The 14224-nt window shown below is 37.7% G+C and overlaps 2 protein-coding genes across 2 annotated transcripts; both read left to right on the top strand.

Moving 5' to 3' along the window:
- The first annotated feature begins 2215 nt into the window (after nucleotides 1-2215).
- ubqln4 (ubiquilin 4) lies at nucleotides 2216-8980 on the top strand. The gene is made up of 7 exons (XM_054621518.1): nucleotides 2216-2421; nucleotides 3718-3869; nucleotides 4022-4179; nucleotides 4849-5111; nucleotides 6140-6255; nucleotides 6561-6732; nucleotides 7628-8980. The coding sequence occupies exons 1-7, from the start codon at nucleotides 2275-2277 to the stop codon at nucleotides 7784-7786; spliced, it is 1167 nt and encodes a 388-aa protein (XP_054477493.1). The 5' UTR covers nucleotides 2216-2274; the 3' UTR covers nucleotides 7787-8980.
- Nucleotides 8981-10693: 1713 nt separating this feature from the next.
- Nucleotides 10694-13680, top strand: lamtor2 (late endosomal/lysosomal adaptor, MAPK and MTOR activator 2). The gene is made up of 4 exons (XM_054621925.1): nucleotides 10694-10874; nucleotides 11640-11802; nucleotides 11918-12007; nucleotides 12677-13680. Exons 1-4 carry the CDS (start codon nucleotides 10807-10809, stop codon nucleotides 12731-12733), a joined length of 378 nt encoding a protein of 125 aa, XP_054477900.1. The 5' UTR covers nucleotides 10694-10806; the 3' UTR covers nucleotides 12734-13680.
- The last annotated feature ends 544 nt before the right edge of the window (nucleotides 13681-14224 follow it).

The following is a 14224-nucleotide window of genomic DNA, read 5'->3' as shown; positions in this document are numbered from 1 at the left end:
ACTTTTCTAGACACTTTTACTGAAGTAACAATTTCAATACAGGAATTTTACTTATAGGCTAAAAGAGTATTTTTAAGAGTGGAACTGATACTTTTAATGAAGTAAAATATTAGAAAACGTCCTCAAGCTCAGTGATATGTATAACAAAAGTATTGATAAGAACAAAATCAAAGTAACAACATGATTTAATTCCCTCCATCATTCACGACTTCCTTATCCCAAAATGTGTTTAACTAATGAACAATGGGACTCTTTCAAAGCGACTATTGTGTCTGCTCAGTTAATGATGAACTACTAGGCAAATTTTTAAGGGCATGCTGCAAGATTGACATCCCACTTTAAAGGTACTTCTTACATGTTGGAGTTTTGCATGGAGCTGTGTAAAAGGAGCAAGAGACATGTAATAAAGTCATAGTAGAATGGCCTGTATGCCTACAGCATAACAGCTACACCACCTTTGCAGTTTCCCCAAGTGCCACTGGGATGACAAATAAAGATCCCCTGAATCATTATAGTGAGAAACTTTCTCAACATAATGACTTCCTATATCTCATAAGATACTATCTCATAATTACGTGATTATGAGATCGTATATCTCATAATTATGAGATAGTACCTAACAAATAATATCTATTCAGAGTGCTGTGATCTAGTGCTTGTACTGTAGGTACTTTGGGTGAATGAAACAGAAAAGCATAAAACATATTAGCAGAAGTCAGCAGCAATGGTAACTGATAATTATGAGATAGTACCTCATATAGTGGAGAATGTAATTTTTCAACTGCACTAAGTACGCCTGAGAAAGAGAAACATCAAGAGGGAAATCAGAAAGCTGTTGAAGAAGTGGAAGAACTGAGTGGAAACTGGCTGATAAAAAAATATTTGTTTTGTGAAATATTGTTTTATTTGTTATATGCTTGTTTGTATAGGGTTATACATAACCCAAGTCTACACTCCAACACAGTGGTTGGCAGTAATTCCCCTCAGCGCTGGTTGCTACATGCAATAAAACCGAAGAAGGGCAAATCTTTAAGGGCATTCTGCAAGATTGACATCCCACTTTAAAGGTACTTCTTACATGTTGGAGTTTTGCATGGAGCTGTGTAAAAGTAGCAAGAGACATGTAATAAAGTCATAGTAGATAGGCCTGTATGCCTACAGCATAACAGCTGCACCACCCCTGCAGTTCCCCCAAGTGCCACTGGGATGACAAATAAAGATCCCCTAAATCAATACAGGAATTTTACTTATAGGCTAAAAGAGTATTTTTAAGAGTGGAACTGATACTTTTAATGAAGTAAAATATTAGAAAACGTCCTCAAGCTCAGTGATATGTATAACAAAAGTATTGATAAGAACAAAATCAAAGTAACAACATGATTTAATTCCCTCCATCATTCACGACTTCCTTATCCCAAAATGTGTTTAACTAATGAACAATGGGACTCTTTCAAAGCGACTATTGTGTCTGCTCAGTTAATGATGAACTACTAGGCAAATTTTAAGGGCATGCTGCAAGATTGACATCCCACTTTAAAGGTACTTCTTACATGTTGGAGTTTTGCATGGAGCTGTGTAAAAGGAGCAAGAGACATGTAATAAAGTCATAGTAGAATGGCCTGTATGCCTACAGCATAACAGCTACACCACCTTTGCAGTTTCCCCAAGTGCCACTGGGATGACAAATAAAGATCCCCTAAATCATTATAGTGAGAAACTTTCTCAACATAATGACTTCCTATATCTCATAAGATACTATCTCATAATTATGAGATTATGAGATCGTATATCTCATAATTATGAGATAGTACCTAACAAATAATATCTATTCAGAGTGCTGTGATCTAGTGTTTGTACTGTAGGTACTTTGGGTGAATGAAACAGAAAAGCATAAAACATATTAGCAGAAGTCAGCAGCAATGGTAACTGATAATTATGAGATAGTACCTCATATAGTGGAGAATGTAATTTTTCAACTGCAAAAAGTACGCCTGAGAAAGAGAAACATCAAGAGGGAAATCAGAAAGCTGTTGAAGAAGTGGAAGAACTGAGTGGAAACTGGCTGATAAAAAAATATTTGTTTTGTGAAATATTGTTTTATTTGTTATATGCTTGTTTGGATAGGGTTATACATAACCCAAGTCTACACTCCAACACAGTGGTTGGCGGTAATTCCCCTCAGCGCTGGTTGCTACGCGCCATAAAACCGAAGAAGAAGAAAAAGAAGACTACCGGAAGTAACGCAGAAGAAGAGAGAGAGAAACATTAGTAAAGATGGCGGAGAAAAGCAGCACGGAGCGTACGGAGGATGACAACATGGATGAAAATGTTGCTCCCGGAGCATCTATGATGGTGGTGACCGTCAAAACGCCTAATGGAAAAGAGGATATTTCAATTCCAGAAGGTTCCTCTGTCTCCCAGGTGCGTCACTTCACCATTTTCAACAAGCGCCAGCGGATGTTACGCTACCATCACGAGACATTTCCTCGCAATCATTAGGGGAAAGGTCAAAACGTCACTTTCTTTAACTGTCCTGGCGCGGAATCAACCTTTTTTATTTTTTTTATTTTTTAAAATCACGTTGAACCTCCCAACAAGTATCGCGTTTGTGCATTTACGACAATTGCCGTAAAGTAACGAACCTGCGTAGCTCACGTTCCAACTTCTGTAATATCGCGATAATTGACGAGACGTTAACTGACAGCTGACGTCACTCACACGCTTCTAACGCTTGAGTTGTGTCTGATGACCTACGTCACTTTATGGTGACGTAGGTCGCTGATAGTTTCTGGGTGGGGTCCTACCAACATCACTAAATAAAGAATTAACATTACTGATATAATATATAATAATTTGGTTTTTGTTTAATATCTTAAGACACCAGAATAAAATGCATCACAGTTAAAGACAGATATCAGATGTGATTTACAACAAAATAAAAGTGAAACATTTGTCATATCACACGTATACTGGGACGTCTGAAGGGTCCGGTAGATATCTATATTCACTATTAATAGATTTTTGTTGGTTGGTCTGAAATAAAAAATAATTTTGTTGGTTTTCTTGGTATTTAGCTGGGAAAAAATGGACTTTTCTTGGTTAAAAACTAACCTGACATCGATAAACAACCCACACATCCATGATACATTGTTTCATCATCAGTGATCTCACCATTAGTCACCATGTCATCAACAAATGTAACCTTGAAAACATCAGAGGAGTTGCATCCCTGCATCCATTTGTACATAATGTCTGGACTTAGTTTCTTGTCTCCAATGTTCACATTACATTACAGTCAGATGCTTTTAAAGCGACTTACAGTCAGTAGTATATTACATATCATTCACCCATTCACACGCTGATGACAGGCTACCATGCAAGGTGCCACCATCAGACTCTAACTAACATTCATGCAACATCCAGTCCACACCGATGGCAAACCTTCGGAGCAACTTGGGGTTAAGTGTCTTGCCCGAAGCCGGGTATCGAACCACCGACCCTCTGATTGGAGAACTGCCTTGCTCTCCACTACGACACAGCCGCCACATTAAGTGCACATTGTAGATGACTAACTACATTTTCAGAACTACAAATTCTGACACAGCACCCTCTTCAAAAACGGGCTGCAAATTTACAAATTGATGCAGTAACTAGTGGATGTTGTACTTAGCTTTTCCCTGTTGGTAATCTTCCCTTGCTCTTGTCTCATTTGTCCAGTTCAAACAGGAGGTATCCAAAAAGTTTGAGGCCCAGCAGGACCAGCTGGTGTTGATATTTGCTGGAAAGATTCTGAAGGATGGTGATAGTTTAAACCAGCATGGTATCAAAGATGGCCTGACCGTTCATCTTGTCATCAAGAATGCCCCAAAGTAAGTACCGGTACAATGCATGTGTAGTAGGAAAATGTATTCTATGGTAAATCATTATCATTCATTAGGCTTTGTAAATCCCTATCTATGTGTACAACTCATCAAGAGTTATCTGGTCAGAGTTTTATTTGATGGTTGCTTTCTCTCTGAAGATCGACAGGTGACAGCACGTCTCAGACAAGTTCCCGTTCGGCAGCAGCTCAAAATAGCAGCAGCAGCAGCAGTAGCAGCAGCAGCAGCAGCAGCACCAACACCACCGCAGCAGGAAGTGCCACGAGTCAGAGACCAACACCTCCTGCAAGTGCAATGGGTATGCATTTTATACATTTTTAGAATGACTTGCTTGCTTTTTGCACTGCAGTGTGTTAAATTCTGGTGATAGATATGCCGTTGCAATTAGGGTTGCAAAGTACGCACCACAGATCCACACAGTGAAAAGACAACATCTGAATCCATATGCATCCCTTTGTCTTTTCTTTCTCCTTGTCTCCCATACGTTCCTGTAAGTCATTGTTCAGGCATGAATAGAAACCATTAGGGCCCCGTAGGGAATTTGTCTTTCACGATGAGCCTTCAGAACAAGCGTATCAGACACTGTGCACATTATAAGCCATTCACAAAACATGAATGACTTAAAACGCCACATACACTAAGCAACAGGCATATGCAGTGTTCAGTATTGGTCAACCATTAAGTTCAAACAGGGAAATTATGCTTATTTTTTATATGACTGAACTGGAATCCAGTATTCTTGCAAATTTGAATTCAATCAAAATGTTCATACTTATTTCTACACAGACTTTTTACAAGATACCATCATAAATGTAGGACTTTATAAACATACATACATTTTGAAGGACCAACACAATTATGTTCTATACTAGAAATATGATTATAATGGAGTTCCCTGTCAACATGTCCACATACCTGCAAGGAACTTATCTCCGGCTTTACTCCTCCTCCTCCTCCTCCTCCTCAGGTGGACTCGGTGACCTGTCCGGCTTGTTAGGTCTGGGCATGGGTTCATCCAGCTTCATGGAGATGCAGCAGCAGGTGCAGAGTCAGCTGATGTCCAACCCTCAAATGCTTACGCAGATGATGGGCAACCCGATGGTGCAGAACATGATGTCCAACCCAGACCTGATGAGACAGATGCTTGCGAGCAATCCTCAGATGCAGCAGTTCATGGGACGGAACCCGGACGTCTCCAGCATGTTCAGCAACCCTGAGCTCATGAGACAGGTCAGTGCAGGGTTGCTCATGATGGTTCCCTGAAACACACAAAGAGCTAAATAAATGTCCAATCATTAAATTGCACGTCTGGTGTTTGAAGTTGCAGCCGTACATCAGATTCCTCCCACGGTTGTTCCCCAAACTGGCTTTTACTCTTTTCTCTCACAGCTGTAAACATGCCGCCTTTCGGTTAATTTAACACTTTGAATGATAACAGTGGCACCGGACTTTTATTTTTTGGGTGGTCGGCACTACGCCAGGGGAAATCAGAGTGAGCTTGACAACATATTTGTTATGCCAACAGTTTGTTGTTGCTGTTATTTGAAATGTTGCTTTACTAAGTTACAGAACGTGAGCTTGTGCAAGTAGTGTCCCCTTTTCTAACCAGTTTGAGTTTGCAGCTATGCTCTTTACATCACTGTTATTTTTTTCCACTTACTTTCACACTGTTCTTATGATCTTCTTTCACCACTGGGTTTATGTCCATATGTTGCAGTTGTCTATTTTTTATTGAGGATACAAACCATATTGGTATCATCTGTTCTTCTCCTGTTGTTGTTTCAACCTAAGTTGTATCAGACCATTTGCTTGCGCATATTTTATGTGATTTTGAAAATGTTTTTTTTTTCAATGTTGTTTTTGTGTAATTTGTTGTCCTATTGTTTTATTTAATATTTTCTGCAAGAAATACAATCCCAGGTTCAACTGCAATACAGATGGAACTCAACAGTCTAGTGAGACATTAGTTGCTTGACTGACTTGCTTTTTCCTCAGCCCTCACTGCTTGTTTTTGTCATTTACATCCTCTCGTCCCTTGACAGACCACACAGTTGTCAAGGGATCCAGCAATGATGCATAACCAGGACTGAATGCTTAGTAACCCTGAGAGCATCCTCAGGGTTTACAATTCTCTGTGGAGAATGTATGCAGACATCCAAATTGTTATCTGCTGTACACAAGATAAAATATCATCTATCAGGTCTTTGGAGACCCCGTTGGGTTTGGAGTTGACTTGTGTCATGTTTGTCATTGAGCAGATTCAGAGTCCAGAAACTATGTCTATGATGACCAACCCCAGAGCCATGCAGGCCCTCGTACAGATCCAACAGGGCCTGCAGACCTTACAGACAGAAGCCCCGGGGTTCATGTCCAGGTAAGGCTATTTGCTCTAAATCGACTACTTAAACCTTGCATAATTGTCTTAATTTGGTCGTCAACTCAGAATTAATCAAATTTCCTTCTGTCATTTAAATCATGATAAGAAAAAGATCACAAAAGCTTAGAATTTTGCTTTTCTAAGGAAACGTAATAGCTAAACCCTGCAGATTTTACGTATCATTTATGAATTCTATTTAATAGTTGGTAAGTATTGGTACTGGTCATTAAAGTCACAGTATATTTAGGTGAAATTCATTGCCACAGATTTCTGGATTGTTGACATCTTCTTCCCCTCTCTAGATTGTCTCCTGGAGGTCTCACAGTTCCTCCAGCCACAGGGGTCAGCATCCCCCTAGAGAACCCTCAGCTTCCTGCCATGGCAACCGGAACCAGCCCCTCCTCAGCCACCAGTCCCTCTGACCAACAGCTCCTCCAGCAGATGTTACAGATGTTCGGAGGAGGAAGGCCAACAGTATGTTTCATCTAACAAATTTGTCTGTTTTCTACCATCAGAGCAACGTTCTTTTTTTTATATTTTTCAATGATTCTAACTCAATGTTTTCTAGACATTTGTTGAAGTTCCGCCAGTTTTGATTCTGGTTTTTTCTTGTCAACCTCTTAAAAGCTTTAAAAGGATTGTTGACTAATAGATAATCCTATTTTTTATATTTGGTTGTCAAGAAATATGAATGTTTTGATTTAACATGAAGAATCAGTTTAATTGGAAAAAGTTAAGAAGGGATGTGAAGATTCAGTAGAAGTCAACTCTATAAGTGTCAGTTGAAGTGGAAATTCTGGAACAAATGAATGTAAATTCAAGTTTAAGCACTGAAAGCAGTTAGTGTATTGTGTAAGAACAATGGAAGTAGCAGGAGTTTAAAGTTTTATTTGTATTTTATTCTTCGTTCAAAGTGAAAGTGATGATCTGAAAGGGTTCAAAGTGTGAGTTGAAGTTTAATTACTGAACGCAGATGAAGTGTCAGAGACGGCGTAAGTGATAAAAGCGCTTAAATTGTCAGTAAAGGTTTTGGTTAATGAGTCGAATGACTCTTCTGTTGTTCTTGAAGGTGAAAAGGTCCCAACACTTAAAATATGACATTGTGTGGGAGGATGAGTTTGTCTATATTTTGATGAATACATTATGCATAAAGTGGGAGTTAGTAGAATTACTGCTTAAAGTGCTCGATGCCAGTTTGGTTATATTTTGAAAAGCAAATGTGTCGAAATCTTCTAGTATGAATAAACACTTGGTGAGGTCTCTTCACTCACTAGACGAAACCTGTAATCCGAATCTGAATGAAAGAGGTCTACCTCTGTAAATAAGCCGTATCTGACTCTGACCTCATGCGTCGTCTCCTCCCTCACAGGGAGGCTCCTCCTCCTCCTCCCTCACCCCCGAGGTTCGTTTCCAGCAGCAGCTCGACCAGCTCAACACCATGGGCTTCATCGACCGCCAGGCCAACCTGCAGGCACTCATCGCTACCGGAGGGGACGTCAACGCCGCCATCGAGAGACTGCTGGCCTAACTCACACAAGGTGGAAGACTGGTAGAGTTGTGGACTGGAATGGGAGATTTAAAAAGAAGTTAACACAAGAATGAAGTGCTACATCAAACGCAAGACTGACCTGACACCCAGATATCCCTTTATTATCTAGCTGATCTGTAAATCATAGGAAGTATCAACAGGGAGGTTGGGAAATAAGTGGGAGAGGTTGACGAAGGTTGGTTTCTAACAGAATTGGTTCTATTCTGTCCCAGTACTGCTGCTGTTGAATAACGCCACTACTTTCACTGTTGCCGACCAATAAGTAACTCCCATCCAGTGCAGCCGGAGATGATTTCTGACATGGCAAGTGCTCATTCACTGGAGGTCACCAAGGAGTTAACTTTTAATTGTTACTTAGATTTACATTATTTAATTTTAACAGATTGTATTTACATGGTTAGATAAAGAGTTTCTAATTTGGTCGTTGTTGCAGTAGGTTGGATGATGGTCTTCTTTGCTTGTTTTTACATGTTTTTTTTTTTTTGTTTTTTTTCATTCTCTTGTCTGGTATTTATCTAAGTTATCTCTCTTCAAGGTTTCTTTTTTTTTGTACCCTGACAGGTGCTTGGAAATGCTGCGTAAATGTTAAAGGATTGGGTTTGGATTCTAGGACCAAATGTGTGTAATGTGTGTGTGGGGAGAGGGTTGGACAATGGGAACATTTAGCAGCGATTTTCCTCAGGTACATTTGTCAGGTTTTTCATTTGCAGATTAAGCCAAAACATTTTCATCGAATTGTTTTAATCTATAAATTGTTCTACAAAGGAAGCCCCAGAAACACAATATCGCCTTAAAAATAACATATACCGCACATCAGAAACCTCTAGTCAAAACCATGTCCTTGGAATTCACTTTGTTAGCAAACTGGTTTGTTTCAAGTTGATTTCCTGTCGATTAACAGTGTAAAAGTAAATAAACTTCCACTTCCAAACATTTAGATTTTTTGGTTCTAATCTATAAAACGGTGTCTCTATGAAGTGTCAATGCCCTAATGATACTGTGATTAATTATGGTTTTGGATTACTCAATAGAAATTGTTGAAAGCCATTGTTGCCATGTTGGGTTCTGCAATTTATTGAAAAATAATCTGTGAAATCTAATTTTGCATGTCTCCCTATATGGACAAAGTAGCCAAAACAGTTTTTTCCAGTCCAATAAATAATTTGCAATTTGTCTCGTCTATTCTAAATATGTGTGAATGATTTACTCACTTTGGTTTGTTGAATTTAACCCTTGATTGAATTTTTCCATTTGTCCTAGCAGTATGTTTTTGCCTGTAACAAGTTGTTTGCTGTGTCCAGTGATATCTGAAAGGTTTCCCAAGTAAGGCCTCTATATCTCTTCCTTTAGAAATAAAATACATTTAAATAATGTAATAGTCACTAATAGTAATCTGTAAAGTTATGCAGTGGCGGAGGAAGAATTGAATTAAGTAAATGTAGCTTACCAGAACTACTATTCCAGTAACCATACAAGTCTGTATCGTGCCTTTTATCAATTATAACAACACAATTGTTTTAATTATTAAAAGTAAAATGACCTGTATGTTGTTATTGCCCCTTCTTTATGTGTTTATAACAGACGAAAGATGATGCAATGCAGTACTCCACTCTGAAAAGTACGGTATAAACACATACAAGGAATTTGGCTCGGTGATTAATTGGTGCGTACAGTAAATAACAAACAGTGCAATAATAAAGACATAATTTAAAAATAGAAATATGAAAATATACAATAAAATATGGTGAAGATAAAATAAGATAATCCTTTTAGTCCCGCAGCGGGGAAATATACAGGATTACAGCAGCATAGGGTATAGTGCAAACAAGAGACATAGGTAAAAAAAAAGCCAAGATCAAAAATAAGTATAAATAGCAAATAAGCAATAAAATCTAAAGAATCCACAATAACTGAAATATTTTACAGTACCAGTCAAAAGTTTGGACACACCTTCTCATTCAACTACTTTGAAGAATGTAAAATATAAAACATATTCTGGTTTGTTGAGCATTTGTTTGTTTACCACATAATTCCATATGTGTTCCTTCATAGTTTGGATGTCTTCAATATTAATCTACAATGTAGAGAAAAAAAAGGTGTGTCCAAACTTTTGACTGGTACTGTATATACAGAGAGAATAACTATTATAACTATTAGTGCACAGTGTATTTGTATTTCAAATGTTGAAACAGTATATTATATAAATATTAAATGTAGTAAATATTATGTAAACACTAAAACGTATAAGTCTCACACAGTTTAAATAATCAAGTAAACTGTAATGCACTCTTGACTAAATACTTCTCACATATATACTGTATATACAGACAGAATAACTATTAGTGCACAGTGTATTTGTATGCAAATGATGTAACAGTATATTATATAAATATTAAATATGTCAGTCAGATAGTAAATATTATGTAAACACTAAAACTTATAAATCTCACATAGTTTAAATAATCAAGTAAACTGTAATGCACTCTTGACTAAATACTTCTCACACATATATATACAGACAGAATAACTATTATTGCACAGTGTATTTGTATGCAAATGATGAAACAGTATATTATATAAATATTAAATATAGTAAATATTATGTAAACACTCAAACTTTTAAGTCACACATAGTTTAAATAATCAAGTAAACTGTAATGCACTCTTGACTAAATACTTCTCACACATATATATACAGACAGAATAACTATTATAACTATTATTGCATATTTGTATGCAAATGTTGAAACAGTATATTATATAAATATTAAATATGTCAGTCAGATAGTAAATATTATGTAAACACTCAAACTTTTAAGTCACACACAGTGTAAATAATCAAATAAACTGATGCCTACATTTCCCACAATGCATTGAGAACTCACCCGGAAGAGGAAGTAAGCGTCAGCTGACTGGACTTGTGTTTGGCAGAGGAGTTTCCTGACACTTTAAGGGGCTTTCACTAGTGCTTACACACTGATGTTAGTGAGTGAGTCGTGATGTTACGACCCAAAGCCTTAACGCAGGTCCTCAGCCAGGCGAACACGAACGGAGTCCAGAGCACACTGTGAGTACAGACAGCCGGGCAGCAGCCTGCTGGCCTCATGCCACCTGGTGCAGGAGTGAGAGGCTGTTTCACCATTGTACAGTCTGTTGTTGTTGTTGTTGTTGTTGTTGTTGTTGTTGTTGTTGTTGTTGTTGTTATAATGGTTACAATGGTGGGCTTCTGTTAAACCACTGTGATATCTGTTTGCACTATTTTAATGTGTACTGTCTAGATGCAATCATTTACAGAGAGTTTAGGTCAATTTATTTTAATTTCATCTAATCCTGCATTTTTAAGGATGCTTTTATTTTTTTTGTATATTCTTTTTGCCAATTCAAAAAGTGTTTTTACATCTAGTTTAATGAAACTTGCAAAGATAAACTGCAACATATGTCATAACAACTCACATGTTTGTTAAAGTGACATAGTCCAGACAGTTTCATTATTGCTTCATATACTACTCATACTGTTATTTTTTATTTTTTTCTTATTATTTATACTGTTATTTATCCAGCACTTTGCACTGCACCTTTACTGCTTCTTTTGCACTTCTGGTTAGATGCTAAAACTGCATTTCGTTGTCCTAGTACTTGTACTCTGTGCAACGACAATAAAGTTTAATCTAATCTAATCTAATCTAAATACAGTATATACTATGATTAAGTTTGTAGAAAAAAGTTCAATTATGATCTGTCTATGAGTCCATACAATGACAGTCTATAGTTAAATCATTTCACATGTTCATCTGCTCCATACTGAAATATGAAACTTTTCATTTTTCACCAGCCTGCTGAATAATGAAGGTTCCCTCCTGGCTTACTCTGGGTACGGGGACACTGACGCACGGGTGACAGCCGCCATCGCGAGCAACATCTGGGCGGCCTACGACAAGAACGGCCACCAAGCCTTTAACGAAGACAAACTCAAATTCATACTCATGGATTGTATGGTAGGTAGTGAATATCCTCCAAAACCATTTGCAGTTGTTCTCAGGTACATGATCGGTGAGTGAGACGTGAACAGTGTGAACAGGGGCACTTTTCTCACTTTGTTTTCTCTCTCAGGAGGGAAGAGTGGCCATCACACGTGTAGCCAACCTACTTCTGTGTATGTACGCCAAAGAGACGGTGGGCTTTGGAATGCTTAAAGCCAAGGTGAGAGTTTTGGTTTTACCACACAACCAATGTCCTGATTTCACTGCCAGGGTGTTTCATGCATTCCTCGTGGTTTGCTGTACTTGCCAAGCTCTTTTGTGTACTGGGGGTTAAAGCACATACGTAATGGGCCCTTTGATGGTCCCCGACCTCCACCACGTCATTGTCAACAATAAGTGAATTCATTTGACATTTATTGGCATTATGTAGGTAGCAAAAGAGCCTGTGCCAAAACTCAAAGATATGCAATTTCTGTCTGTCAAACTTTTGCTTTACTAATCCTGCATTACCTGTCACTCAGAATACAGCCTTTGTTATTTTATGGCAACAGCCATGTCCAGGGGCACTATGTGGGTTTTTTTGTCCCATATTAGTGAAAACCACAAAATTTGGCACAAATGTGCACCTGGATTCAGGGATGAACAGATTAAAATGTAGTGGTCAAAAGTCAATGTGACCTCCATAAAATCATGTTTTTGACTAAAACTCAAGAACTCATATGGTTATTATGACACTTTCACAGAAATGTCTAAAAGGATCAAAAGATGAAGTCATGCCATATTGGACAGACATTGACCGTAAACTGCAACTCGACTGATTGTTCAGAGACATTAAACAGCTAGGAGGTAATTGTTGTTAACGCTATTCTGTGTATGTTGTGTTGTATAGGCAGAGGCCCTGGTGCAGTACCTGGAGGAACCGTTAACCCAAGTGGCAGCGTCATAGTGGAGAAGTGACTGACGCTCCTGTCACTTCTGTCTGCCTGGAAAAATAAGCATCATAAGGTTCAGGTCATTCATGGACTACTGTAACATTCTGTGTACATGCATAAACCTATGAGTGTGTGAGTGAGTGTGTAGCGTGGGGGGGGGGCAGTGTATTTATAATCATGGAATTGAAACTAATAACTTGTTTGGGCTTTTAACACTTTGTCTTCCCTTGTGACGCTTTTGCTCATCTAGTGGTTTGTTCAAAAATTCCACATAATGTGTCGATAGGAAGTCTGAGTGTTCAGCTGCTGAGATGTTTCCATTAATCAACTGTTCCCGCGGTTGATTCATTCATTTGCAGTTTTAGTTCAGCCTTTTACGATCCCAGTTAAGCTGAAAATGTAACATTATGAATCCTGTCGGAGGAGTAAAATGGTTTGTGGAAAACTTTCGTAAGAATGTCTTTCTGATAAAATGCAGTGAAGATTGTTTGCTACATTTTGTTTTAAAGCTGTCAAATAAACAATTCTTAGATTAATATTGAGTTTTTGCTCTGAACTGAGTGCTTGGTATGAGTGGGCTTTTATTGTAGATTAGTTCAAAGCTTAATTTTTACAATTAGGCTTTGAAAACTCCCATAGTTTCAGTATTCTCTGATACAAATGTTATTGAATCAGTATTTTATATTGTCAAATTAGAAAGGCCCGCTAAATAAAGCTTGAGAGAATATCTTAAATCCATATCAAGCACTTTAGATGTATTTTGCGTTGGATGCATTATTACCATTTTACAAAACTCTGCATTGTTATGATTGGATTTAGCGGGTACATACAATAAAACACCCTCATGTTGTTATTTTGCTCTTGTTGGGGGAAAAAATTAAACATTTTCATCATATTCACATTTCCATGATGCTGTATTTTTATGATAGTTTTCTGTAGATATTCACTAAAACTACGAGATTCATTAAACAGACTTTGGACTTACTGTTTGCTTTCTCACTTGCCTTAAAACCTGAAACAAATACTACTAAATTCCTTTGAGTAGCCTAATGACTGGTAAACTGAAAATCCTTTGTTGGTCATTCTGGGCTCAGTTTAATAAAAGACCAAGGCTTGCACAATTTTTTGACATCACTTCAAATCAGTTGGAGATTTAATTAAGATGGATTACAAAAGGATTTATCTGCATGTCAGTGTTTAGAGACAAGCATGGACAATTATATAAAACTGTTCGATCACTCACTGCTAAATATTTAAGACTAGGGAGTCCAAAGGGCCAAACAGTCAGTTAACCATGACAAAAGGCTTATTAATATGATGTCATTGATCATTTATGGCCCAGAACACAAAAGCTAGGACTCCCTACAGTTTGAGTGACCTTGACCTCTTTGGCAAAGAGAAACTGACGATGAAAGATGTTTGATAAGAATAATATCAAATAAAAAATATCGGTTCCCAAAGTTATAGAAACGCTACGTAAAAAAAAGGTTGGTATCTTATGAAAA

This window comes from Anoplopoma fimbria, chromosome 20 (assembly GCF_027596085.1).
Source record: "Anoplopoma fimbria isolate UVic2021 breed Golden Eagle Sablefish chromosome 20, Afim_UVic_2022, whole genome shotgun sequence".
Classification (NCBI taxonomy): Eukaryota; Metazoa; Chordata; class Actinopteri; order Perciformes; family Anoplopomatidae; genus Anoplopoma; species Anoplopoma fimbria.
Note: the sequence above shows the minus strand (reverse complement) of the source record. Positions and strands in the feature narration are given on the sequence as shown.